The sequence below is a fragment of the Plecotus auritus genome (genome assembly GCF_963455305.1).
Source record: "Plecotus auritus genome assembly, chromosome: 5".
NCBI lineage: Eukaryota > Metazoa > Chordata > Mammalia > Chiroptera > Vespertilionidae > Plecotus > Plecotus auritus.
The window spans coordinates 35,943,485-35,969,978 of record NC_137776.1 but is presented as its reverse complement, the minus strand read 5'-3'; the positions used below and the strand labels follow the sequence as shown (position 1 = coordinate 35,969,978).

Below are 26,494 nucleotides of genomic sequence, written 5' to 3'. Positions count from 1 at the left end.
TTACATCAATAACCACATCATGGTTTCCTTTCTGTGCAAGTCTGTGTGCCTTTCTGCTTTTTTTATTTTTTAATGTTTTTTCCACCTGGCACCCTACATAGCTATTGCAATATTATTGACTACATTCCCAATGCTATACTTTACCTCCCCATGACTTTTTGTCACTACCAATTTATGCTTCTTACTCCCTTCACCTCTTTCAGCCAGTCCCCAACCCCCTTCCCCCCCACCCTCTCCCCACAACCAGCAGTCTGTTTTCTGTGTCTATGACTCTGTTTCTATTTTGTTTGTTCACTTATGTTGTTCTTTAGATTCCACATGTAAGTGAAATCCTATGGTATTTGTCTTTCTCTGGTTGACTTATGTCACTTAGCACAATACCCTCTGTGTCCATCCATGCTGTCTTGTCGTAAATAGTAAGATTTCGTACTTTTTTATGGCCAAGTAATATTCCATTGTGTATAGGTACCACCACTTTTTATCCACTTGTCTATTGATGGGCACTTGGGTTGCTTCCATAGCTTGGCTATTGTAAATAATGCTGCAATGAACATAGGGGTGCATATATTCTTTTGAATTAGTGTTTTGGATTTCTTTGGATATATACCCAGAAGTGTAATCGCTAAGTCATAAGGCAGATGCATTTTTAACTTCTTTTTGGGGACCCTCTCTACTGTTTTCCATAGCAACTGCGCCTCCTGCATCCCCACCAACAGTGCACAAGGGTTCCCTCCTCCCCGCATCCTTGCCAGCACGTGCTGTTTCTTGATGTGTTCTTTTCATTATTAAATGCATTGCTTCCCGATTTGGGTAAAACTAGTATCTAAGTGAAAAGCAAAGTTAATAAGTAACAAAGCAGTTTTGCTTTATTGAAACGTTTATAAATCACTATTGGAGATTTAGTCATCATATAAGTTAGAAAAGAGTTGTTATAACTAGATAGTACATTCTCATGTTATTGTTATTAGTTAATCGTATATTTACTGTTAATAAATAGGACACATTTAAACCTTTTATAGTATTTTCAAGGGGGGCAGCTTACAACTTTAAACACATAAGAAGAAGCATGCTATTACTCCTCCATCTCAAATGTCCCTCATTTAAGCTTATGTACATTTCAGCACACCAGCTGAGCTTTTGGTGCACACACCCAACACGCTAACCGCAAATGCACCTTCCGGAGGGCTCGGGGCGAAGATTACATTCATTTATTCATGACTTCAGGCGTTTTTCACACCAATGGGATGATATAGACATCTTACACCAGGTGTTGTCCTCATGCTCTGACTCTGGAAACGGGGGAGGCCTCTCTGGCCTCTCCCACTTGTGGGAATGGTTATTTCAAATAATAAAAACTCAGCCCCGCTTTCAGCCCCTTCCTTATGCCTACTCCTGCCACACGGGCCCATGTCAGCCTTTGAGGTCTTCTACCATTGCCAGACCTGGATCCAGACTGGCTGTGCCCGGCCAGCTTTCCTCCTGAGTCACTGGTCTCCGCAGTGAGGTGGGCCCACCTGACCTGTGTGTAGAAATTAAACGTGTGTTTTCTGTTGCAGGAGCTGCTTATCTGTCTTCATGCTGAAATGTTCATTTTCCTTTTCTTTGTCCTTCTGGAGCATAGACATGTGGAAGAACAAAGACGAGTCGTTGAATTTCTCCCAGGACTACGATCCAGAAATGATCAAAGAGGAGAAACGGAAGGAGCTGGAGTCAGAGATCCGAGTTCAGGTAGAGCCACAGTGCTGGTGTGCTGACACCACGCCACTCCTGGCAGCGCCGGTGTCGAGTGTCAGGTCCTCCTCATGACCAACCCGGAACCGAGGACACACAAGGCCTGCAAAGTCACCTGAAAGAGGTGTGTTTTGTATTCACCTAGGTTGATGAGCTGATGAGACAGGAACTAAAAAACATCAAACTAGCTGTGAACAGAGAAAAGGAACTTCTGGTCAAAACAGGAAAGAAGAAAGGAGGTAAAAATGTGAGTAGTGAATGAGTGTGGGAGTCATGAGGCCGAGGGCAGATTCCAGCCGTGACAAGGAGCCTCTTGCCCAGGCTCCAGTGGCATGGCCAGGATGCTGCTGGCCCACCTGGCTGTCCCCTCTGCTTCACAGGGGAACATGCCTTCCCTCCCTGAATCTGCCTTGTTTCACCGCTTAGCCCTCGGGTTGTGGGGATAAAGTCAACCCCTCACCATTGTGGTTTCTGATTGCCCAGGCCCCAACCATCAGAGGGGAACTAGAGGAGCCAGGGCACGTGCCTCACATGCCCACCCATCCCTCCCTGTAGGTAGATCTGTGAGGGTGGGGGGCCGATGGCAGTGAGCAGCTTCTTGGGGTAGGGGCAGATCAGATGAATTGCATTTTAAATTGCCACGGATCCTTCTCACAGTGGTTTGGAGTAGCCAGTTGGATCCCAATAATTAAAGTTTCCTTCCTAGGGCCCTGTGCGGTCATAGAAAATATATATATTGGTCTCTGCCTGCTTGTGTCAAAGAACTTCGGAAACCCTTGTAAATTTCTAAGTGATAGGAGCACTTGGAACATCTTGTTCTGATGGGCAGCTCTGGGCAGGCTCCTGGATGGTTCGGGATGGGAGGTGGTCCCCAGGAAGAGCATCCATGACGAGGAGCCTGGAACTCTCAGCTCCACCTCCATTCTCTAGAGGAGGGAGACTGGCCGGAAAGGGGGAGGATCATTGACCGTGCCAACGTGAAGAGGCCTCCATAAAAACCCCAGTGCAGGGTTCGGAGAGTGTTCAGGATGGTGAACAAATCACATGCCAGGGGCATGATGCACCCCAACTTTACCGGGATTCTGAACTCAGGACTCTCCCAGACCTCGCCCCGTGTATCTCTCCACCTGGCTATTGGTCTGTATCCTTTACAATACCCTTTAATAGACATGTGTCCCTGAATTTTGTGAGCCATTCCAACAAATGGAACCCAAGCAGGGCATTGTGGGAAGCTCGGATTTATAGCCGGTTGGTCTGCAGCATTCTCACCAAGCAACCTCATAAGAAGTTATTATAGTTCTGCCCTAACCAGTTTGGCTCAGTGGATAGAGCATCAGCCTGTGGACTGAAGGGTCCCAGGTTCGATTCCAGTCAAGGGCATGTACCTGGGTTGCAGGCACATCCCCAGTAGGGGGCGTGCAGGAGGCAGAGATGTCTCTCTCTCATCGATGTTTCTAACTTTCTATCCCTCTCTCTTCCACTCTGTAAAAAATCAATAAAATATATTTTTTAAAAAAAGAAAAGAAAATATGGTCATCTGAATAAATTCCTTTAAAAAAAAAAGTTATTATAGTTCCATGTTGATTTTCTGGCAAGGGGGACATCTACAGGGTCCATTTCCCTGGACAATTGTATTTCTTATTGTAAATTAATCGATTTACATTCATCAGTTGGCAGCCCCTGGATGACATCACTGGCCCTGCCTCTCAGGGCCATCTCTCTCTCTCTCTCCTCTCTCTCTCTCTCTCTCTCTCTCTCTCTCTCTCTCTCTCTCTCTCGTTCCTCTCTTGTTGTAGCACAAAACCTTTTAGGTCATCAGAGTTCTGGAGAAGCCATGGGTATAAGTTATTGTACATAAATTATACTGCAATAAAAATAATGAGTGAATGAATGAGGAAACAGGGAGGAGAGAAAGAGTAGAGCGTTAAGAAAGGGCCCATGGTCAGTCCTGTGTGGCACGGATCATGGGTCGCCTGAGGAGGCCTGAGATAGAAGGTGAAGCAGGAAAGGAGGAGAGAGGCCAGGCTGGAAACACTGTGCCTGAGCTGAGGCGCCGTAACCTGCTCCTGGGGGCGGGGTGTTCTCCTCAGAATGGAGAGGCGATGGGCCTGTTATAAAGATCATGTTCTCGGCACCTCCCCCGCTGTCCCGAGTCTCTGAAGGCAGAGCCCTTTGGGAACCAGAGGTGGACAGTTGCCCGGCCCTGTGGGCTCCTGGTTTCAGCCTGGATGCTAACAGAGAGGTGACTGGGTACCAAAGACACGTGTGGCTTGCTCGCCTGTGTGCACGGCCCTCTCCCGTGTCAGAGCCCAGAGAAACAGAATCACAACGCCCAGGGCCTGATGGGAATGCGGCCCGTGCGGATTCACGGTGCTGACCTCCCTTTCTGTCCACCCAGGGACGGGTCCACTGGGCAACATGCAGTCTTCGGGGCCAGCTCCTACATTCATGGAGTCAGACTTCTATCTGCTCCGTGTTTCCCTACCACAGCCGCTTCTCCCTCAGCCTCCCACCCGCCGCCAGAAACCAGCTCCCTTAGCAGATTTCTAGAGTTACTTGTTTTTCCTAACCTGTTGGATATTTCCATTGTCTTCCAGAAAAATAAGGGGAAGAAAGGGAGAAGGGGGAAGGATAAAGATCTGACGGCTGACAGGTAAGGAAGGCCCTGTTTTGTTGTAAAGCACGAGGAGGGGAGGGTGCGGGTGCGGGGGGGACACCCACAGGGGGATGGGGCACACCTGAGGCCTCAGCCTCCATCTGGCAAAGGGGCCCCTGCTGGCTCCCCACACCCTACGGGTGTCACGGGCACAGTGGGACCTCCGCACCCTATACAAGGAGCAGCACCTACTGGGAGGTGCACCAGGAAGATGGGCTCGGAAGGCACATGTGGGCCGTTGCCTCTGAGCTCACGTGACCTTTTTTACATTTTAAAATTCATGGGGTTCTTAGAAATTGTTTAAACGATAGCATCCTGATCCAACTTTTGAGGAAATACGGAGACGTTCTAAGAAATGTCTGTTTCATCAAGTTAATGGAAACCTTAATCCAGTATTTTTATAATAGTTTAAGGCAGTTTTGAAGTTGAAAATGTATTCTATAACAAAAATCTATTTCACTGGCAATATTCAAATACAGGTTTGTGTTCTTAATATAGAGTTTCGGTTATTTTAGAGAATCTTTAATTTCACGTTAATATTTTGTGCATGGTATATGCTTATATTAAATAAGGCATTCAAGCTAAACTGCTACAGTTGATATTTCCTTAACATAGGTCAGATACTGTTATCCAAAATTCCATCACAATTAAAACCTCCGTCGTTCTCAGCTGAGGGCACACTGTTTTAAATATATTTGGTGGAATAAAATTCCAGTCAATCAAAGGCTGGGGTCATTGGATTAACATTCATCCCCCTGGTATTTGGCTTGAACCTGATATTCTGAAGTCTTTAACCTGAATCCACGCTAACCTGGGTCCTAGAGCAGCCACGGAGCTGTTTACATATCGTCACATTTACAGCTCCTCCAACTAAAGAAAGAGTAAGGCCCCTGGGAAAGAAAAGGGAAAAGACAAAACACCTCCAAGGATTATGCCAAACAATATTTGAACTTGACCTATCTGAATTCCTGCAAGTCAGGCCCCAGTTAATTTCATTGGGGAGTCTCATTCATCAAGGGGCATAGTACCTCTGTGTTTTCCCTCAATTAGTATAAATTACCCGTGTGCTGGCTGTATGCCCAAGGACCTCTTAGGGAAGTGGTTTTGACATCTGTAAACACTATGGAAAAGTATAATATCCTCCTGAAAGATCATCACACTCAGAACTTTAGACTGGAATCATTTCCCCTGTAAGTCTTTTGTTCTTTATACATATTTCCTGTAAACTATTATGCTGTTCGCTTCAAAGGAAACATCAATTTCGTGGAGGATTAATGATCTACCACGGCTTGCCGATGCTAACTGAATATATGATTATGGTCCATTGTGTTACTATTTTTGGGTAATTTCTCATTCACATTTGTGCCATCATGAAGACCGATGGAAGGACAGACAGCAGGAGTTATAGCTGGTCCCAGATACCATTCGTGTTCCTGGGAAACGTCTGCTATATACATGGATGTGTGAACGTATTGTTTTTTAAAAAGTCTAATTTATCCCAAAGTTGTAGAAATGCCTCAAAAACCCATTTATTTGCACGTATACAAACGTCCTTTGAAATAGATCTGGTTAAAGTTCCCTGCAGATGTGATGATTAGTGGAAGTACTGCTGCCTCTGCGTATGTGCTCATGAAACCGACAGTCTGCTCCCTTCCCAGAACCATCGAGTCTCTGTACAAGGAACTGGTGGAAGAAGGGCTCCTGGTCCAGACTCTGAAAGTCAACCTCTCCGACTATATCGGTAAAGTGCACGGCGTGGAATGCACGCATGCGGCCCCTAGATCATCCCTTGGGTGTTGAGTCCCCAAGAGCTGAAAGTATGTTCCATTTGTGTTTTTGTCCAACTCCCGACCTGGCCCACTGTGGCTCGCAGTGTTTGTTGGATTTGAATTGATTTGAATTCACTCCACTGTGAACTAATGGGTCCAGCTCTCGCCCCTGACGTGGCAGAGGCAGGTTTTCAAACCTAGTGGCGAGGTTCCGTGGGGCATTCTTTCTGGTAGAAGCTGAATCGAGGACATGAGGACATGGAGACTTGTGTTCATGCATTCATGGCTAAACAAGTGCTGAGGGGACAGCACCTGGTGCTTCCACACTCAGTCCTTCCGGGAGGACCCTTCCAGAGGGGCCACTACAGGCAGAGTCGGGAGGAAGGTGGGGGGACATTTGCCATCACCAATTCAACTACTGTTTTTTCCTTAATTTTAAAAATCGTGATGACCTGAAAACAAAGTAAAAGCTTAAAGACTGTACGCCATCCCACCCCCTGGTGCAGACGTCACTTTCAGTGTCAGGTGTCCACAGCAGACGAGGAAATTCTCCTACATAACCACAGACAGATGGTCACGCCCAGAAAATTTAGCATTGCGCTGGCCAGTGAGGCTGGGTGGTTAGAGAATCGGCCCGAGCTCCAAAGGGTCTGGCTTTGATGCTGTTCAAGGGCTTGTACCTCAGTTGCAGGATCAGTCCCCAGCCCTGGTTGGGGGGCGTGTGGGAGGCAGCCAATAAATGTGTCTCTCTTACATCGATGTTTCTCTCTCTGTCTCTCCCTTCCTACCTTTCACTCTCGAAAATCAATGGAAAAAATATCTTCAGGTGAGGATTAACAAAAAAAATTAACATGAATATGATACTGTCAGTTAATATCTAGTTACTAATCCATTTCACCAGCAGTCCCACAATGTCCTGTAGACTTGTCTGTCTTTTTCAGTCCAAACTCCAGTCCAGGATCAGGGACGTGCTGGTCCTCCCTTTTCAGTCTCCTTTCACTCCTTCAACCCAGGACAATTTCCAGCATTTTCCAGTCTTTCACTGAATTACCTTTTTAAACAGTCGGAACTGTTTCGCAGACTGTCCTTCTACTGAGTTGGTTTGATGTTTTCTTAGGACTTGATTCACGTGAGACACGTGTAACAGGAAAGCTGCCCAGGTGACGCTGTGACCTTCTCGGCAGTTCACATCGGGAACACACGGTGACACTTTGTCCCTCCCTGGTGATAAGTGTAATCACTGGCCAATGAGCTGTTCCCCAGGTTTCCCCCTGTACAGCTTCATGTGCCACTTTTTCACTGATGGATAATTGGGGGGTGGCTACGTTGAGGCTGTGGAGATTCTGTTCCTCCCCGTCTTTAAGGTGTCTGCATCTACTGTAGAGTTCCGCTGCATCGGCTGTTGCCATGGTGGCTGTCAGGAGGCGGTGTTCTGTGTCTAGCACCCCTTCTACGTTTATTAGGTACTGTTCTTCTAGGAAGAAACCTCTTTGTAAAGTTGTGGTATCCATGTAGACACATGGATTCTCTCTTTTTTAAATAGTGTTAGAATTCAATTCTGTCTTATTCATTCTTATGTTTCCAATGGCCCAAGTGGGTCTGTGGGAGCAAGAAGGCTGATGTTGCCCTTTGATAAAAAAAAAAAAAAAAAAAAAAAAAAATGATCACTTTAATCCCCTTGAAAGAAAGTCACATTTCCTTCCTGAGGCCGTGAAGGAGCCTCCATAGTTCCTAATAGTGTAAGAATTTCACCAGGGTATATTGGAATACGTATTGGGTTTCTGTTTATGTTATGTGTTTCTTGTTCAAGTCCTATAGGGTTTTTTGCCAGACTCCCTTGATGATGTTAATTCTGTGCCTATGAAAAAAATGACATTTTTAAAATATATTTTAATTGATTTCAGAGAGGGAGGGAGAGAGAGATAGAACCATCAATGATGAGAGAGAATCATTGATCGGCTACCTCCTGCATGCCCCCTACTGGGGATCAAGCCTGCAACCTGGGCATGTGCCCTTGACTGGAATTGAACCTGGGACCCTTCAGTCTGCAGGCCGGCACTCTATCCACGGAGCCAAACCAGCTAGGGCAAAAAATGATATTTTTAACAGAACTCTGGACTTGAGGTTGGGATCTCTGAGTCCTCTCCTCCTTGCCTGCTTCCTCCTTCACATCACATCTGTTTTGTTCTCCACTGAATTCCTAGTGTTTGGTACAGTGCCTGGCACACGGTAGAGTCTCAGAAAAATAGTGGACCTGTTTCTCATCTTCTTACTAATTTCTTACCTGTTGGACTTTTTCAGTGATCTCTGTCCACTTCCAGGCAGCATCCTTCAGATGCCCAAGGTCAGAGTGAAGGGGGTCAGCCACTGAGGAGTGGCCTCCAATGAAAATGACCCAGGCTGACAAAGTTCTTCAAATTGCTACCAGGGCTGTCTCCCTGTGGTCTTTTCCACATTTTCCTTACTTTTTTTCCAGTTAAGACCCTTAGCTTGAAAGATGGCAGAGGATCTTCCCTAATCCCCTCATAAAAATAGACACGGCAACTGGATCACAAAAATAAAAACCTGTGGGCAACATTTACACTGAAACTAAATGCCAAGGTTTCCCCTCAGATCTCAAAGTACAAGCCATCGGGGACAGGGAACAGAAGGACTCCAAATTAAAGGCAAGCTCTCACTGGAACGCACAGCAGGAGTGGGGAGGGTTTTACCCACCTCAATAGCAGATGAGTGCAAAGGAGTAAAATAGGAGAGAACATAGCGGCTAGAGCAAGCATGTCAAACTCACAGCCCACGGGCCGCATGCCTCATTTATTTGGCACATGTTATCCTTTGAGTTTGACATGCTTGGGCTAGAGTAATCCAACCTCTATTCACTCTGTACCTGGTATGTTTGTTAGAATGTCTTTAAAAGTGACCTACCACAGCTCCCTTCCAAGATGGCCTTATACTGACAAGAAACTCTTGGGACTAGAATTACAATTGAACAGGACCAGGCCAATAGAGATAAAAGAGAAGGTCCAGAAAATTTGGGGGAGGGGCACAGGACAAGGACATCTGAAAAAGCAAGCCACCATACTTCTAACATAAATGAAAACAGCAGAAAGGGAGACTCTGTGAAACATTAAAAGCTACCCTGAACTCCCTTTTAATCATATATTTAAGCAATGGAAAATGTTCACAATAAAAGCTTATGCGGTGTGGGCGCCGGCGCAGCGCAGTGTAGCGCGGGGTCGCCATGGCGGACATGCAGCAGCTTCGGGTGCAGAGGGCGGTGGACACCATGGTGAAGAGTCTGGAGAGAGAGAATATCCGGAAGCTGCAGTGCCTCACGTTCCGGTGCAGCTCTGGCTGTTGTGAGGACAGCCAGGCGTCCATGCAGCAGGTGCACCAGTGCATTGAGCGCTGCCACGCACCTCTGGCTCAAGCCCAGGCCCTGGTTACCAGCGAGTTGGAGAAGTTCCAGGACCGCCTGGCCCGGTGCACCATGCATTGCAACGACAAAGCCAAAGACTCAATAGATGCAGGGAGTAAAGAGCGTCAGGTGAAGCAGCAGCTGGAGAGTTGTGTGACCAAGTGTGTGGATGACCATATGAACCTCATTCCAGCCATGACCAAGAAGATGAAGGAGTCTCTCTCATCCATTCAGAAATAGAAGTCTTTGCCATTGGCCATGGAGGCTGAGGGCAGGAATCTATTTAAAATGAAGAATGCGAATTTTGGTCTTTGAAGCTGTTTATGGGTGGATGAAGAAATTAAGGATGGCAGCAAGTTTAAGGCATGTGTCACTTGCCTCTGGACACCGGTTCTTTTATCTTTTAATCCTAGAATGTGAAATGGCAAAAAAAACTGGTGCTAAAGTTTGGGTCAGAGAGTTTTTGAGAGCCTAAATTTTATGTGGCAAATGCTTATCCTGGCAGCAGGCATTTCCCTCAAACCAAGCCAGAGCCCTCTGAGGTACCAACAAGCTGACAGGGTCCTCTAACCTGCCAGTGGTCTGGTGGAAGACGAGAAGAGGTGTTTCTGTTTGTTGCCAACCTCCTGTTTACCAGAAGCATTACCACACCATTTTTCATAAGCTGTGAAACAAAATCCATGAGGTCACTAATTTAGAAGTGGAAAAACGGTTTCTGAGTATTTGGTTTGGTTTGGTTTGGTTTTATATACAAGGGCATAAAGTTCATTTAAGATGGGGAGTTGGGAGAGGTAGTTTGGATAAGAACTTGAGAAGGTTCCTTTGGATATCCGTTTCTGTCCTAGATATGGATATGCATTTTCATACTCACACATTACACCTTTCAGCTCAGAAACCCTACAAAAACATGAGAGGCAGTGTCACACTGGATATGGAAGCAGACCTTCCTTCTCACTGGCTGCTGTGATGGGTCCTAAGCCTGTCTACAGCAGAATGACAGGACAATCTTGCCATGGTACTCTACCTTGAAGGGAAAGAAGTTTTGATTGTGCTGTATACCAATATCCCAGAATACACAGCGAGAGAGGAACTGTTGCTGCTTCATTAAGAGTTATGAAGTACTGGATTTGGGAAAAACCTGGTTTTCAGGAATGAAACCTAAATCCAGTATTGCTTACTTCGCCCACTCAAATAACAGAGCCCTAACGAGACAATCTTTTGGCAACAGGAAGGTCAAGGGAGAAAAAAGAGGGGCAGCCCCCCACTACCAAATACCACTTTTGTCGGGCCCTTTGCAACAAAGTGTTCCTACCCCAGCTCTGGAACTTTACTTTTTTGATAAGGAGCTTGTCTTTTTACCAACTTATTACTTGAAATGATAAAATAGCTTGTCTGTTTGCTGTTTCAAGACTGTGATATATTTTCCTAGTGGTCTGTTTTTAAAAAATAAGGTTTCATTTTCCTCTAAAAAAAAAAAAAAAGCTTATGCAACCTTTCTATAAAAAAGAAAGAACAGAAACAAATTTATATCACAAAAAGACAGATCGATAAAGTAGACATATCTGGCACCTACTCTTTCAAACCAAGTGAATTTAGAAATTAAGAAAATTATAGATGATATGTAAGAATATATAAAATGAGTTGACAAAACTCAAGGAATATTAATGATAAAGGGAAAGTTTGTTTTAGAAAAACACTAAATTATAATGGATAAAGTCAACAAATAATGTTTAAGAGAAATAAAGTGTGAAAGACAAAAATTTTTTTGAAAATTGGAAATGAAGAGCAAGATTAAAAGTGTTCAAAAGAAAGTAACAAATACTAAAGATAGGCAAAGAAGATCCAACATACGGATAATGACGTCCTGAAAAAGAAAGCTAGAATGAAGGAACAGAACAAATGCCAAGGGTTATTATTCATGAAAAGCTTCCTAAAACAGAAATGCAAGCCACATAGTGAAGTATCTCACTGTGTACCTGAGAATATCAACTCCCATTGACCAACACCAAAACATTCTAACAAACGTACCAGGATCACAGTTCTGGAGGCCAAGATTAAGGTGTCAGCAGGGTTGGTTCCTTCTGCAGACGCTGAGGCAGAACCAGCTCCTGTGCTGCAGCCCCCTCCTCTCACCTGCTACCTGGCCCCATCGGTCCTCCAGTCTGGATGCCCCACTGCCCCTGGGCTCCGCAGCCTGAATGACCGACCCCATCAGTTCATCCCTCCTCTGGTCCCTGTTGGTGTGCTGGCAGTCCTTGGTGTTGCTTGGCTTCTGCTGTATCATCTGATCTCTGTGGCCCTCCTCATGTAGACTTCTCCTGTCTGCTAAACCAGTCAGGTTGGATTAGGACCCACCTTCCTGACCTCATTTAACTAGTTACACCTGCAACTACCCTACTTCAAATGAGGTGACCTTTGAGATGCTGGGGGTTAGGACTTCAACCTAGGAATGTTAAGGGGACACAATTTAACCCATCCTAGAGTCCCTGTTTCTCCTAGGTCTCCTTGCCCTTTTCATGCCCTCTACTTTAAGTACCTCCTCACCTCCATTTCCTTCTCCTCCCCATGGAGGAGCTGGCATCTGAGTCCTGGCTGAGCAGGTGACACAGGCGTGTGGCTCCCATGCTGGGTGACTGCAAATGTGGTCATATACTTTCAGAATGTGTCTCATCACTTGGCAGATGGCCCCAACTTGTTGTGTCCTCCACTCTGTCAGAACCCAGAGCCACTAATTCAGCCTAAATGAATTATCTGTCTAAATGAAATCTGTTTATGCTAGAAAACATGGTGCATTGGATATTAGTGTGGATTTACTTAAGCAGGGACATGGGGGTCACTTTCACGTCACCTTTCATGTCATGTTTATAGTAATGAGGACTGGACTTAATGCTGGCTGCAGGCTCTCTCCCAATCCCAGTGGCGACTAAATTAACCACTGTTCTGTTTATTACCTGCTCATTAAAAGGCACGGGGTCAGAAGCAGAAACTTTCGTTATCGCTCATCTTCCCACCGGCACACCCATCCTTGTGTCTTTACCAAGGACTTTATTTTTTCATGTGGAGGCTTTGCCAGGCTGCCCTCCACAACAAAATAGCAAGCATCATCTGGTGTTTGACTCCATTCTCTTAGCAATGGAAAATGCTTTAAATGTTTTGATATTTTCAATATTTCATATGCACACAAGCACATTTTTTTCAGTATTTTTCTATACACACATAAATGTATACTTGTCGTACATATATAATATTGAAAGCGAGGCGAGATCTGAAATTGGTACAGAAAGACTCAGAAGAAATGATCATGTAGTGTTTTTACTTCAGATTCCGCTACAAATCAAGACTCTATGAGCATGTCAGGGTCCGTCCTCCACAAATGAGACCGCCAAGCTCATTTTCGTGGTGACCTTCTCTAGATTAGTTGGAAAATAACACTTCAGATTTATGACTCGTCACAATTAAGCCCTTTGATGCCTTCTAATTAAATCTGTAAAGATTTATTTCGATCTTATTCCTTTGGCGATCCTTTAAAAATGTAAATGAATATTACCCTCAAAAAGAGATGTTTCTGTTTATCCTCACTTAGACTCGTGTCCTTCCTTTCAAATGAGTGTGTTTCAGAATCAGATTTGCACCACTCCAGTACGGATTTCACCTGGCGATCTGTGTGTGCAGACATCAGAATCTCCTGGAGTATAAATTAAACAAAACCTACATCTTTTAGTCTCCTGTGTACATCCCTCATTTTAGAGCGTTGTTCCTCTTCACAAGCCCAATATTCAGAGGTTATTTTTTTTAAATATGAAGAGTTTAGTGTCACAGTCAACACATAGCTCAGTTACTACCCCAGTGTGCTTTCGCAGCTAGACAATACTTCTTCGAGCCTTTCTCTGAGAAAACATGTCCTTCAGACTGACCCTCCATTGTGGATTGTTTTTGCTCAGAAACATTAGATTTGCATTAAGTGCTAAAATCACCGGGTCAGACCAGCAGTTCCCACTCATTTGTCCTCTGTTTCTTTCCCCAGGTGAGTACAGCTACCTGGGGGCCACTCTTCGCCGGGTCTCCATAGAGCCCATGCCTTCCCTCCTGGATGTCAGACAGCTCATCGCACTGTATGGGATCCTGCCACTAGGTAAAGACCCCACAAGGCTGTTGGGACTGTTCTAGAGGCCGACGCACCACCTGCTGGCTTTGACCATATCTCCCGTTGTCATCACCATGCACTGAGACTTCACTCTTCCGCCTGAGTTCTGAGTGAGGATAATTCCATCGCGCTGGTGTATCCCAGGGCACCCTGAAAGGCACTCCCGGGAAGGTCTTGTGGGCGATCATCTGGGGAGATAACAGCCAAAGCAGGCAACTGCAATTAAAGTGCCTCGGGTTAGGCAAAGGGCCCAGGTTCCGCTTGCCTTACACACAGGCTTCTGTGAGTAGGTCCTTACGAGAGTCGGTCACGGTGTGTTGCGTGAATCCAAGGGACAAGGCTCTGCCAGGTGTCACTGCTGAGTGGGACTCAGTCACGGCTGTTCAGACACAGGGACCTGAGTTCTACAGTGTGTGCAGAGGTGTCCGAAAGGCAGGGCTCCCTGTGACAGAAAGATATGTTCTTCACTGCTGTTTTTATTTTTTTTTTTTTTACTTTAATATGTGTATGGCCTGAGTTGACGGGGGGGCAGTGGCAGGGACCCCGCTAGGCTGTTCTCCCACCACCACTCTGAAATAGAGATCACTTCTTGATTGTTTAATTTGTTTTATTTTTTATACTAGAGGCCCGGTGCATGGATTCGTGCACCAGTGGGCTCCCTCAGCCTGGCCTGTGGCTCTCTGACATCCGCCGAGGGGTCCCAGATTGGGATTGTGAAAGGGTGCAGGCCAGGCCGAGGGACCCCATCATTGCACAATCAGGGCCAGGGAGGGACCACAGGAGGGCTCCAGGGAGTGTCCAGCCCATCTCACTCAGTCCCGATCGGCCAGACCCCAGCAGCAAGCTAACCTACCGGTCAGAGCGTCTGCTCCCTGATAGTCAGTGCGTGTCATAGTTACCAGTCAAATGGTTGAACAGTCGAACGGTCGCTTAAGCTTTTATATAGAGAGATATTTTTATTGATTTCTGAGAGGAAGAGAGGCAAGAGAGAGAGAAACATCAATGATGAGAGAGAATCATTGGTTGGCTGCCTCCTGCACACCCCCTACCAGGGATCGATCCTGCAACCCAGCATGTGTCCTGACTGGAATCGAACAGTGATACTCTAGGTCGACGCTCAACCACTGAACCACATCGGCCAGGCAATTTGCTTTAAAATGAGATGAGAGTGGGTGGAGCACTTAGAATATTGTTCTACTTTGACTTACATAAGAACTTAAACCTATAGGCAAGAAATAGTGCATTTCTCTTTTAACTGAATGTCAGAAGTAGTAAATGGAATTTGGGGTTGACACAGATAAAATACACATAACATAAACAAGCAGACAATACCTGGGATCAGCACAGTAAGGACATAATATCTGTGGGTCCTTGTAAGTGAAATAAATACATTAGTCCTCAGACGTCATCACAGTGTCACGGAAGGCACTGGAGCTGAGAGCCAGGAGCTGAGCTGGCAGGCTTTTAAGGAAACTTCTAACAAAGGGGTCGAGGGTGTGTTTGCATCCTCAGCTCCTGGTGCAGGTGACAGGCGTTGTCAGTGAGGAACTGACGCCCCTTCAGGCTGCTGACCTCACCGGGCCCAAGGCTGGCCGACGTCTTTCTCATGACGGGTGTGTGTGCGCGTGCGCATGCGCTTATGCATGTGTATGCAGTGCACAACCAAGGCCAACAGAGAAATGTGTTCACGTCTGCCTTCCCAGTGCTTCACCTAAATTCCAGCATCTAAAATAGTGTCAAGTCATAAAAAGGAATGTGTTTGTTGGCCCGGACCCTTCAGGTCACCACTGCCAGGACTGACCAACCCGGCCACTGGGCAGAGGGCACTGGACCCAGGTCGAGGCCACTGTCCACGTCTGGCCTCCAGCACCGGCTCTGGTGGCCTCCGGACGGGGTTCCCGGGACCAGGTCTGAGCTTTCAGCCTCCCACTCAGGACGCACCTGCCCTGCATCCACCCTCCCTCCTGGAAATGTCACCTTCCCGGAGCAGGAGAGGAAGAGGAAGGGAAGAGGGCGCCCTCGGAGCAGGAGCAGCCGCACAGCCTGCGGAAGTTCACGGGAATTGAGTCGCTTCCCAGCAGGAGCGTCAGGTGGCCGTGGCGGTGGGCCTGCTTTTCCAGTCCGGCCACCAGGAGTTCAGCATCAGGAAGCAGCAGAGCTGGCTCACCCCGTGTCTCCAATCCTCCGAAAACCGAAAAGCCTGGAAATCCACTCTGCCTCTCTATCATTCTCCGTATTTTTTTAAAATTGCCACTGAAAGTTGAGATGGGCAGGAGGAGCCATGGACACTGTGGCAGGTGTGTCCCTGCCCCCTCCCGGCCAGTCAGCGGTTCCGAGGTCAGCGAGGCCCCAGGTGCAGAGGCCTTCCTGGACCCCCCTCCTTCCCTCTCTGAGCGACCTTGGTGCCCACCCCCTCCTCCTGGAAAGTCCGTGTCCTGGAGTAAGTGCACACCTCCTCCTAGGTCTCCCACACCATGCCCCCTCCCTCCCTCAGCACTCTTCCGCCACCCCTCCCAGGACCCCTCCCGCCCCACCTCAGCCAGCACCCTTGGCTAACCTGCAACCCCGACCACCTTCCAGGGCCCCGGCAGCTGGCATCTGTCTCCCTCCCCACCTCCTCGCTGCCCTGCACGGCACCAGTCAGAATTATCCGCTGCTCCCCCAGTACCCGCCTGACTCCCACGCCAGGCCTGCGTCCCCCTCACTCAGAATCTTCCCACCTGTCCCCTTCACTACGAGTTCCAGTTCTACCTGTGCTTCAGAGGCCAGCTCAGACGCTACCTCCTCCTGGAAGTCCACCTGAGCCACCCCATCCAGCCACCCAGCCACCCCCAAGTTAAATGTTTTCTTCTCTGAACTTTCTGTGGCTCTCAGGGATCTTAGCACCCTTTGCCTTCCATTCTAGTCATGTCCGCTCAGCTTTACTACGTTTTTTACAGCAATTTCTGACTCTTTTCACATTGGAACCCCACAGGCTGCCAGCTGGGACCAGGGCCCAAGCAGCCCTCAATGCCCAGCTGCTGAGAAGACCCCACGAATGGGCGCGCTCTCCTGTGGTGGAAAGCAGGGTCGCCGCCCCTCACAGATAAAGGATGCCTGTTTAATGTCATTTTAAAGAGAGCTTCTCAAAACGACACCCTAGTTTATGTGCAGTGTGTTAGGTAACCACAAAAACTGTCTCCAATGAGCTGGTACATTCACAATACCTTCTCAATTACACAAAAAAAAAGAAAAAAAGGAACAGCACAATAATAATTATAATACTGATACATTTATAGCTGCTCAGAAAGTGCCCAGTGGTTGAGCAAAAGCAAACCAGAGTGACAGCTGTCTGCACCACAGCCCTTCCCCAGACGCAGATCCGCTCACTGTGGAAGTCACTACTCAGTGCCCGGGCCCTCCCCTGGCGCTCAGGACAGTGGGGGATACTCGAGTCTGAGTGCTGTCTGGGCTCGCAGGAGATGGACAGTGTGATGAGAGCTTGAGGCACGGATGGACCTCCGAGTGAAGCACAGTTATTTGACAGGTGGGAAACCGGCAGAAGAAAGAAGTCCGGCTCCGACCACAGCATCCTTGGTTCCCCCTTGGTCTCCTCAGAATCGCTAACGGACACTCGTCAGTCCTCCCTCCATCCCCCACCCCCCACCCATCCCACATCCTCTTCCCAAGCTTTCAAAGGACGCCATACTGCTGCTGACAAGCAGAGGAACCCCATCCCCTCCCCACCCCTCATCCCCTGAAAAAATGCCAGATGCAAGTTATTGCAGCAGAATGTTCTTAAAAATTATGAGTCTGGGGGGAAGTAGGATGAGGGATGGAGGAGAAACCACATGTCGAATACCCAAGGAGACCCCACAGCTCTACCTCGACTACAAATCTAAGTGTCTCGGACACAGCAGAGGCGGAAATGCTGTGGGCGCAGTCATCACAGTCACAAAAACTGGGATCGTGTGTGGGGCCATGGCCTCGAGGAAGCCTAGTCTGAGAGCCTCTGGCTTCCTGGCGGGATTTAGAGCTTGGCCTCTGCCTCTTGCAGGTTCCGCAGAAGTGCACCAGAACGCACCTTTGGTGAAGTCGCTGCTGCTGGCCGGGCCGTCGGGGGTCGGGAAGAAAATGCTGGTCCACGCCATCTGCAGCGAGACGGGCGCCAACCTTTTCAACTTGTCGGCGGAGAACATTGCCGGGAAGTACCCGGGCAAAAGTGGCCTGCAGATGATGATACACGTGGTCCTCAAGGTACTCAGCGCTTCTCATTTCTCGGGCTCCCATTCTCCCTGTAGTTCGTCCCCTTAAACCGACTAGCACAGGCCCTGGCAGGTCATTTCCTCAGGTTGACGTGAACATCCCTCTCCAACGTCCCTCCTGCATCCTTTTGCACATTTCTTAGTTATTGCACCTGGCTGAGCATCCAACCATTATCAACAGCGTCTTCCTTTGCATAAACACTCCACTGTGCCCCAGGTCACCTCCTTGTGCCACAGGAACCCTCTCTGAAGTGCTCGCACCTCTGGTTGGAAATTAAATCCACAGTTTCTTTTTTCAGCCCACCTCCCTCCAGTAATGGCATCTACATTTGCATTTGGGGTCCTTTCTCACACGCATAAGTTGCCAAGTCCAGTACCTTCGGAACGTCAGCTCCTCACACAGGTAGTAAGGGGAGCCCGCAGGAAGCCAAGCCGACCACAATAATGTCCATGCTCAGTTACATCGTAGGTCAGTGGGTAGGGAAGCCCGCCTGAGCCCCCCCACCCAGCCACCCAGCACCCACTAGAACAGCAGTTGCCAACCGGTGGTCCGCGGACCACTGGTGGTCCGTGAGGTCCGAAAGGTTGGCGACTGCTGCACTAGAAGGTCCGTGCACCACCCACTTCTGCGATCTTAGATAAGCTCTGCACCGCCCTGAGCCTCCAGTTCATCATCCCGCAATGACTGAGCCACACCGAACGGTGCGAGGTGCTCTGCCAGCCCTGAAAGCGATGATTCTCTGATATAGTTTGTCTGTAGATGATGGTGATAGGTAGATAGGTAGAGAGACGCTTGTTAGATAGAGTGATAGATGATAAATGATAAATAGATGATTTGGTAAGTAGGTAGATATATAAATTGATAAACAACATATATAAGACAAGGATTACCAAGTTTTAAAGCCCTTTGATACAGAATATGTATATATAATATTGAAACTTCACAGAATTTCATTTTTATTTGGTTGAATAGTGCAAGTTTAACTTTATGCTATTCAATGCCTTTTTAGTGGCTAGAATAAGGCAGCTTTACCATATCAATGCAGATGCGTTACCATATCGATGCACAGATGTTGGCTGTGCATCGGTGTTCGAGGGGCCCTGAGGCAATGGTTATCATCAACAGTGGCTCACAGGAATAGTTCCTTCTCCCTGTCAGCCCAGTGGCCACAGTAAGGAAGTGAGGGCAGTGGGGTTTCCTCCCTTGCCACATGGACCCAACCCTGTGGTGAGGTAGTAGGACGTTCCCCGCTCTCCTCCCCTCCTTTGCTGGTCCAAAAGGCATCCATGGAGAGAGAATTTGAAGAGCTAGGAGGCAGGAGAAGAGGAAGGTGGGTAGGGAATAAAGAAAGATCATTGAGTTATTTAACAGCGCCTCGAACAAGGTAGGTGTTCCACATCTTTGTATTGTTATGTGAGGGGGTTCATCCTTATCCCCGTTTTACAGAGAGAGAAACTGGGGTTCTGAGAGGTGATGCACCTTGTCCAAGGCGACCAAGGTCAAGTGGCCAAGCTGGGATTCAAACCTCTGTCCCTCTTTATCTCCTGCACTATTTTTTATCAAGGTAAAATTTACATGCAGTAAAATGCACAGATCTTAAGTATGCATTTTAAGTATGAGCTTTGAAAAATATACGCAGCTGTGTAACCATAATTTTCATGTGCTCTCTGGCCCCTTCTATGACTTATTTTTTAAAATGTTCAAGTAATTTGCCAGTTTTCATGGGACTGTTGGTCTTGTGATTAGTTAGAGTTCTTTATATAGTCTGGATACAAGTTCTTTGTTGGACATAACATATTGCAAATTTTCTCTGTGGTTTGCTTTTTCGCTTTCTCATTTTTCTTGTTGTTATTTGTCCTGTCAACTCTGAAAGAGGGTGTTAAAGCTCCAACTAGGATTGTGGGATTCTCTATCTCTCCCTGTAGCTGTCGGGTTTTGCCCCGTGGATGTTGTAGCCCTGTCATGAGAGGCACCACATTCAGAACTGTTCCGTCTTCCTGATCAGTCATTTCATCGTTAGGAGCTGTCCCCTTTGTCTCTAGTAATACTCCTTGTCTTGAAGTATACCTGGTCTGATCTGAACAGAGCCTCATCAGCTTCCTTGACCCCCTTTCATTTTCAATGTCGTTATAGTGAAAGTGCATTTCTTACGGGTATGGTTGAGTCTTGCTTTCTTATTCAGTCTAACAATATATACCATTTAATAGCACGTTTGCAGCATTTACATTAAATGCAGTTATTCATCCGGTTGGGTTAGGTCTACCATTTTGCTGTTTGTTCTCCATTTATCCCATTTCCATTTTTTCTCTTCTTTTTCTTTTTCCTGCCTTCTTTTGGTTAATGTAGTACTCTCTAGTATTTTATTTGAATTTCTCTGTTGTCTTTTTAGCAATGCCACTTTCTTATTTTTTAATTTTATTTTTCAATTACAGTTTGCATTCAACATTATTTTGTGTTAGTTTCGGGTATACAGCACAGTGGTTAAACAATCATATACTTTAGCAATACCTCTTTCTTATTTTTTAGTGATTGTTCTACAGATTATTTTAGCCTTTTTTAATTTAGCATAGTCTACAAAGGGTGAATATTGTACTATTTTACATAAAATGTCAAATCCTACAACAATATAATCCTATATGTTTTTATCATATGTTTTATATCTAGAAATGTTATAAGCACTACCATAGGGTGTTACTATTTTTGCATTAGTCATTTGTCTTTTAAAGAATTCAAGAGGGAAAAATTAGTACTTTACCCTTAGTCACATATTTCCCAGTACTCTATTCCTTTCTGTTGATACAACTTTCCATTTGTTGTAATTTTCTTTGTAGCTGCAAAACTTCCTTTCATATTTATTTTAGTGCAGGTCTTCTGGAAAGTTAGTTTTCATTTTATTTTTCAAAATATCTTTATATTACCTCCATTGTTTGAAGGGTGGTTTTGCTAGATATAGAATTCTGGGCTGACATCTGTTTTCCTCAGCCCTTTAAAGATGTTATTCCATGGTCTGAGGCACAGAGCATTTAAGTCGCTTTCCTAGGTTACAGTGTTGCCACATGAGCCCACAGTCTGCATCCAGAGCCTCCAGGTTTAACAAGTGCCTCATCCAGCCTCTCACTGAAGTGGGAGTAAGCCTGTCTCCTCACACGCACTAGATGGCTCAGTGCTCCCGGTGTGGTTCTAGGACAGAGCCCATGGCATGATCATGATGTCCTAATGCTCAGGAAATTGTTTCTGCTGCTGAGAGGTTTTTTCCCTTGCTATCCAATAAGCTATGCTGGCATTTCTTAGAATCGTTGCAAACTGATATTATGCAGACCACAAAATGCTATGTGTCAAATTTTCAAAATGTGGAATGGCACACTTACCCACCGAGGCTACTCCATGTCAGAGTCCCTGGCACACACCTCATTAAGCTTCACCTCTGCTGTGTGTATAACTGATTAATGAAAGACCTAGAGGCCAGGTGTAGGAGTCATTCAATTACAAGCCATGTGCCGTGAGGACACTGCCTCCCGGCATGAGTGACAGACCAGCTATCTGCACTGTGGAGAGGTATTTGCTTTTAATTAAGCGAAAGAAAGCTGGTAAATCTCGGGCAGGTGCTGTGCGTGCATTCCTGTGTCCCTTGAGCCATGGCCTGGGGGCTGAGGCTTGAGGGCAGCCAGTATGGATCTGTGGCATCTGCAGGAGAAGGTGAAATAACAGAAGGCCTGGCGACTCACCATGTCTTCTGGTAAAGAGCTCCTGTGACTGAATTAATCTCTGCAGAGGAGAGATGGCAGCAGTGAGGAAGCCGTTCATAAGGTCACTTCGGGCCAGCGGCCTTGCGTCGCGCCAGCACCCTGCACACGTGAAAACACACTGGGAAGACAAGTATCTGATTAGTTTCATAACCACAGATTCAAATCCATTTTGTTTTCAGTATTTCTGGAGGGTTCCTTTATTTCACACACAATAGCTTTAATGGATTAACAAGCTGGGTTCCTTTAAGAAATGTGGTTACTGTTATTTAAAAATCTCTCTTCTGCTGCTAAAGCTATCTGTGGAAAAGAATATACATCTCTTTAGTGGGAAAATATTAGAAATATTGTCATCTAACCAGTTGAGAAATGTGATGAATAATATTTAAGAAGTATTTCATGTACAAAAGGCAAGGCCATCACTCAGCCAGCCTCGGCCTCCTTGGGTTTTCACAGCAGTAAATCGAGCAGGAAGGACTGACCTTGACCTCTGGCCACACACTAAGGAGTTTTCACACACTCGTTTTTCATGGGACCAAACCCTTGGTGGGGTAGGGATTAATGTTTCCATTTGCAAACAAGAAAACTAGCTCAGAGTGCTTAATTTGACCAAAAACTACGGTACAAAGGAACGTAGGGGCTGGCATCTGGACTTAAGCCCAGGTCTGTTCCCACCGCCAATCCCTGGACCTCAGCTGCCTCCAGGCACTGAGGGCCCCCGGAGCCCTGCCCTGGGCGCTGAGTCCCGGTGACAGTCCTGGGTTAAAGTGGCAGCCGTGGGCATTTTAGCGTGAGAGGGGAAGGAACTGGAAGCCATGCGTCCTGTTGGCGCGCTCCACCAGGACCCCACTTCTTCCTGAGCCCCCTCGCCATCACTCCTCCCTTGCCCTCTAGGCCGCCCCCGTGATGGCCGGGGCAGACCAGTGGAGCCCAGGGAAAGAGGCTGGAGCAGGGACTTCTGATCCTGCGTTTGGGACCTGGGAGGTGTTCTCTCTGCCCAGTGGTTCCTGTGTCCTCCTTGGGAGGATGGGCTAAGGAGGCCCCCAAGCCAGTGTCGGATCCAGGCCACGAGGCCTGGGAGTCTGGACGAAGGGAGGCTAGGGTGCTGCTCCTGCCTCGGTGCCACCCCACCCCCACCCCCCAGGCTCCTCGCTGGGCTCTCGGCCAGCAGCCATGGCAGCGCGCCAAGGGGTCTCGCCCAGATGTGCTGGTGTCAACCCTGGGCCAGGAGTCGGGCATGGAGACTTCTACTCCAGGCTAATAACCCAAACAAAGGCGGTGTTGCTATTCGTGGTTGAAGTTTTAAACACACACACACAGATGTGTAATAAATGTGTTAGCCCTGCCTTTACAAGGTGAAATTCAATAAGGGTAAAGCAGAGACCTACACCTGACCCAAAAGCCAGAGCTGCCCAAGTGAGAGAGGGAGAGAGGAGCAGGGGGGAGGAGCAGGGTTGCCCGCTGTGGTGCAGCATCAGGTGTGAAAATAAAGGGGGGAGGGCTGGCGACGCAGGTCCTGAGTGGGTCTGCGGCCAGAAAGCCTGCTCACCTTGCACTGTGTCGTGCAGTTTCAGGTTGAGGCAGGGAGCCATGTGGGCATCAGACCTCGGGGTTTTTTACATAGACATGATATCTTAGGGCAGTTTTAGGTTCATAGCAGAGCTGAGCAGCAGTACAGGGTGGGCTGGCAGGTGGTGGGTGCCGGGGCGCGGTCTCTCGGGCAGGCCTGGGAGAGCCCTCTGTGGGCTGTAAGTCACCATCGGTACTGGGCGTGTTCACTCCTGCTGTGTGCCGGGGTCATGGGAATGAGCCTGGGACCGGGGTCGATGCCACAGTCATTAAAGAATTTTTAACCAATTTGGAAACACTCGAGGCAGGGGCAGCATCATGGCCTCCCTTTGTCCAGACTCACGGGTCACATGGCCTGGACCCAACACTGGCGTGGTGGCCTCCTTAACTGAGGCTAGGGTGCCGGGAGGTGTTGAGTATGGCCTTCACACAGGCGTGAACCCTGTGCTTCTCCACGTCGGCATCAGTGTGGGGAGGGGGCTGGGAAGGAGAGGGGTTCAGAGGAAAACCGATGCTGTGTGAGCCTGGTGCCTGTCACCCTCCACACGCCTTCTCCTCGAATGCAGCCCAGATGTCAGCAATAGCACTAGCCTGTTTCCGTTACTAGTCTAGTTCCCCGCGTCACCTGCATCCCCAGCCCCCTCCTCTCCTCGGCCTCGGTTTACCTTCTTTCCATACAGGGTCAGCCCAGCCGAGCTGCTGGCTCTTAGTCATTTGCAGTTGATCCTAGCTGACACCCAGTCAGGACTTAAGGGAACTCCCACAATCTCATAGAAGGTAATGCAGGAAAGAGAAATTTAAAACATCATTTTAAAATCGTGGGAATTCAGAAAGCCCCACATATTAGTATTTAAACAGAATCCCAGTGACTGCAGTCCAAGAAAGTGAGCCCCCTCCCCTACTCCCCGCACGGTAGCACCTCCCTGGCGGTGGCCTGTGCCCTGCCACTCCCGTGAGGAGACAGGAAGCTCCACACTCTGCAGGCAGCGACCATGTCTGCCTGGTCCCAGACATCCCTGCCTCCCACCACGGAACCTGCCCCTCACAGATGCTCAGCAGATAAGTGTGGGATGGTGGGTGGGTGGGTGGGTGTGTGGATGGGTGGGTGGGTGGTTGGATGGGTGAGTGGATGGGTAGATGGGTGGGTGAGTGGGTGGATGGATGGATGGGTGAGTGGATGGGTAGATGGGTGGGTGAGTGGATGGGTAGATGGGTGGGTGGGTGGATGGATGGGTGGGTGGGTGGGTGGGTGGTTGGGTGGGTGAGTGGATGGGTAGATGGGTGGGTAAGTGGGTGGATGGATGGATGGGTGAATGGATGGGTAGATGGGTGGGTGAGTGGTCTGTCCTTTTCAGTTTGGTAAACTGATACACAACCACTTCTTCCAAAGAGTAGCCAGCTTCTTCCTAGGTTCTCCATGGCAAGCAAAATAGGACCCTTTCAGAAAGAACCTCCAAAGCGTCCAAGGGTCGTTTGGGCAGATCCTATTAACTGAACACAAACAGGCTTTCATTGCTGAGCCATTGCATCCTGGGATCTCATTCTGATGCCCGGCATTGGGTAGTGTTGCTTTGGAGAACACAAAAGGTCAAACCCATAAAACTGGCACAGATGGGGAAGTCTTTAGTTCTTTAATTGAACTTTCCAGAATTGGGAAGGGCCCATGTTGGTGGAAACTGGTGTTTATCCCCGAATGGACACAAAACTGAAACCTGCGGTGTATTTGGTAGGACTGAAGAGCCCTCTAGTGGCAGTGGAAGTACACGATCCCACGTAACTTCAGAAAAGTTCAATTGGGCATTAATTACATTTAATTATCCATGACCTCAAACTATCTGTGGGTAATTTCAATGAAGCCTTGTCATTGCTAAATGAAAATTAAAAGAGCAAAGAAAGCCATTTGTCATTTAATAAATAGGTAAAGAGTTTTTTGTTGTTAATACTCATTGAGGAGAAAAGTGGAAAAACAGACCCACATTCTTAGGGCTGGAGAGTAAACGGAACCTCAGGCGGCACGTTGGCGACATGTGTGGGAGCGTGAAGAATGCATGAGCCCTCGGACCCAGCAGCACCATCATGCTAAGGACAAGACCGCTTGTGCCCAAAGCGCTCTTCTCTAAGCACTGTTTGATTTATTTTTTAAATTCCTTTTATTATTGTTGACAGTATTATAGATGTCTTTCTCCTCCCTCCCTACCCCCCTCCACTAGCACTGTTTGATTTAATAAGAAGGGGAAACCATCCAAATGTTCAAAAACACAGGGTTAGATCAATACATTATGGGGCAGCGTGTTAAAGTGATGTTGAACAAATACATTTTGTATTAAGTGAACAAGAATACAAAGCAGCGTAGGCAGGACCATCTCATTTTTGCAATCCAGTGTCGGGAGGGTCTGTAAGGATGGGAAATGCGGAATGACTGGTTCTCCGTGAGAGGGTGTGGGTGGTTGACAGCAGTCTGAAAGTGCACTCTGAAGTTTTGACTAATGAACACAGCTTTTGCAATCACAGTAAGAAAGGACAGGGTTGCCGAAACCGGTTTGGCTCAATGGATAGAGCGTCGGCCTGCGGACTGAAAGGTCCCGGGTTCGATTCCGGTCAAGGGCATGTACCTTGGCTGCGGGCACATCCTCAGTGGGAGGTGTGCAGGAGGCAGCTGATCGATGTTTCTCTCTCATCGATGTTTCTAGCTTTCTATCCCTCTCCCTTCCTTTCTGTGAAATATCAATAAAATATATTTAAAAAAAAAAAAGAAAGGACAGGGTTTCTGGCAGATGTGTTTCAGAGCTCAGCCTGTCTGCCTGCTGCTTCTGCAGGCATCCCCTGTCCCTTGCCTGAGTCAGCAGCCCTCTGTCCCTCCCACATCCGTCCTTGGACAAGGAAGATGAGCCCTTCTCCCTCCAAGGTCACCTTCCTGGGGGAGGTTTCCAGTGGTACATGCCTCTCCTCTCTGCCCAGCACCCAGCACGTCACAGGCATCCTGCAGCCAGCTCACCACTGAGGAAGGTCAGGGAAACCAGGCCCTCCGGCTCGGGAGGACACGGCAGTGTGGTTTCAGAGCTCTGCTGCCGGGATGAATGAAAGGTGGCGAGAGGACACGGGTTGAGGGTAACCGGGTACTATGGAGCAGACATCTGCCTACCGCGGGACGTGGCAGGGTGCTGTGGGTCAGGGCGCCGGCCTGGGGGGTGCCAGGCAGACCCGGGTCTCGCTCCAGGCTCC

At 47.8% G+C, this 26,494-nt stretch overlaps 2 protein-coding genes across 2 annotated transcripts in view; both read left to right on the top strand.

Annotated features, from left to right (window-relative positions):
- DRC11 (dynein regulatory complex subunit 11) overlaps positions 1-26,494 on the top strand; it is a gene marked incomplete at its 5' end in the record, with an annotated part of 110,838 nt that overhangs the window by 65,369 nt on the left and 18,975 nt on the right. The window contains 6 exons of the mRNA XM_080670388.1: positions 1,622-1,728; positions 1,877-1,978; positions 4,329-4,384; positions 6,046-6,128; positions 13,596-13,703; positions 17,752-17,951. Coding sequence (XP_080526514.1) covers positions 1,622-1,728; positions 1,877-1,978; positions 4,329-4,384; positions 6,046-6,128; positions 13,596-13,703; positions 17,752-17,951 — 656 coding nt within the window. The remainder of the gene's footprint in view (positions 1-1,621; positions 1,729-1,876; positions 1,979-4,328; positions 4,385-6,045; positions 6,129-13,595; positions 13,704-17,751; positions 17,952-26,494) is intronic.
- On the top strand, positions 9,364-9,811 carry LOC308248148 (protein FAM136A-like; the record flags this gene model as incomplete). Its single annotated transcript, XM_080668171.1, has 1 exon — positions 9,364-9,811. The coding sequence occupies exon 1, from the start codon at positions 9,395-9,397 to the stop codon at positions 9,809-9,811; it is 417 nt and encodes a 138-aa protein (XP_080524297.1). The 5' UTR covers positions 9,364-9,394.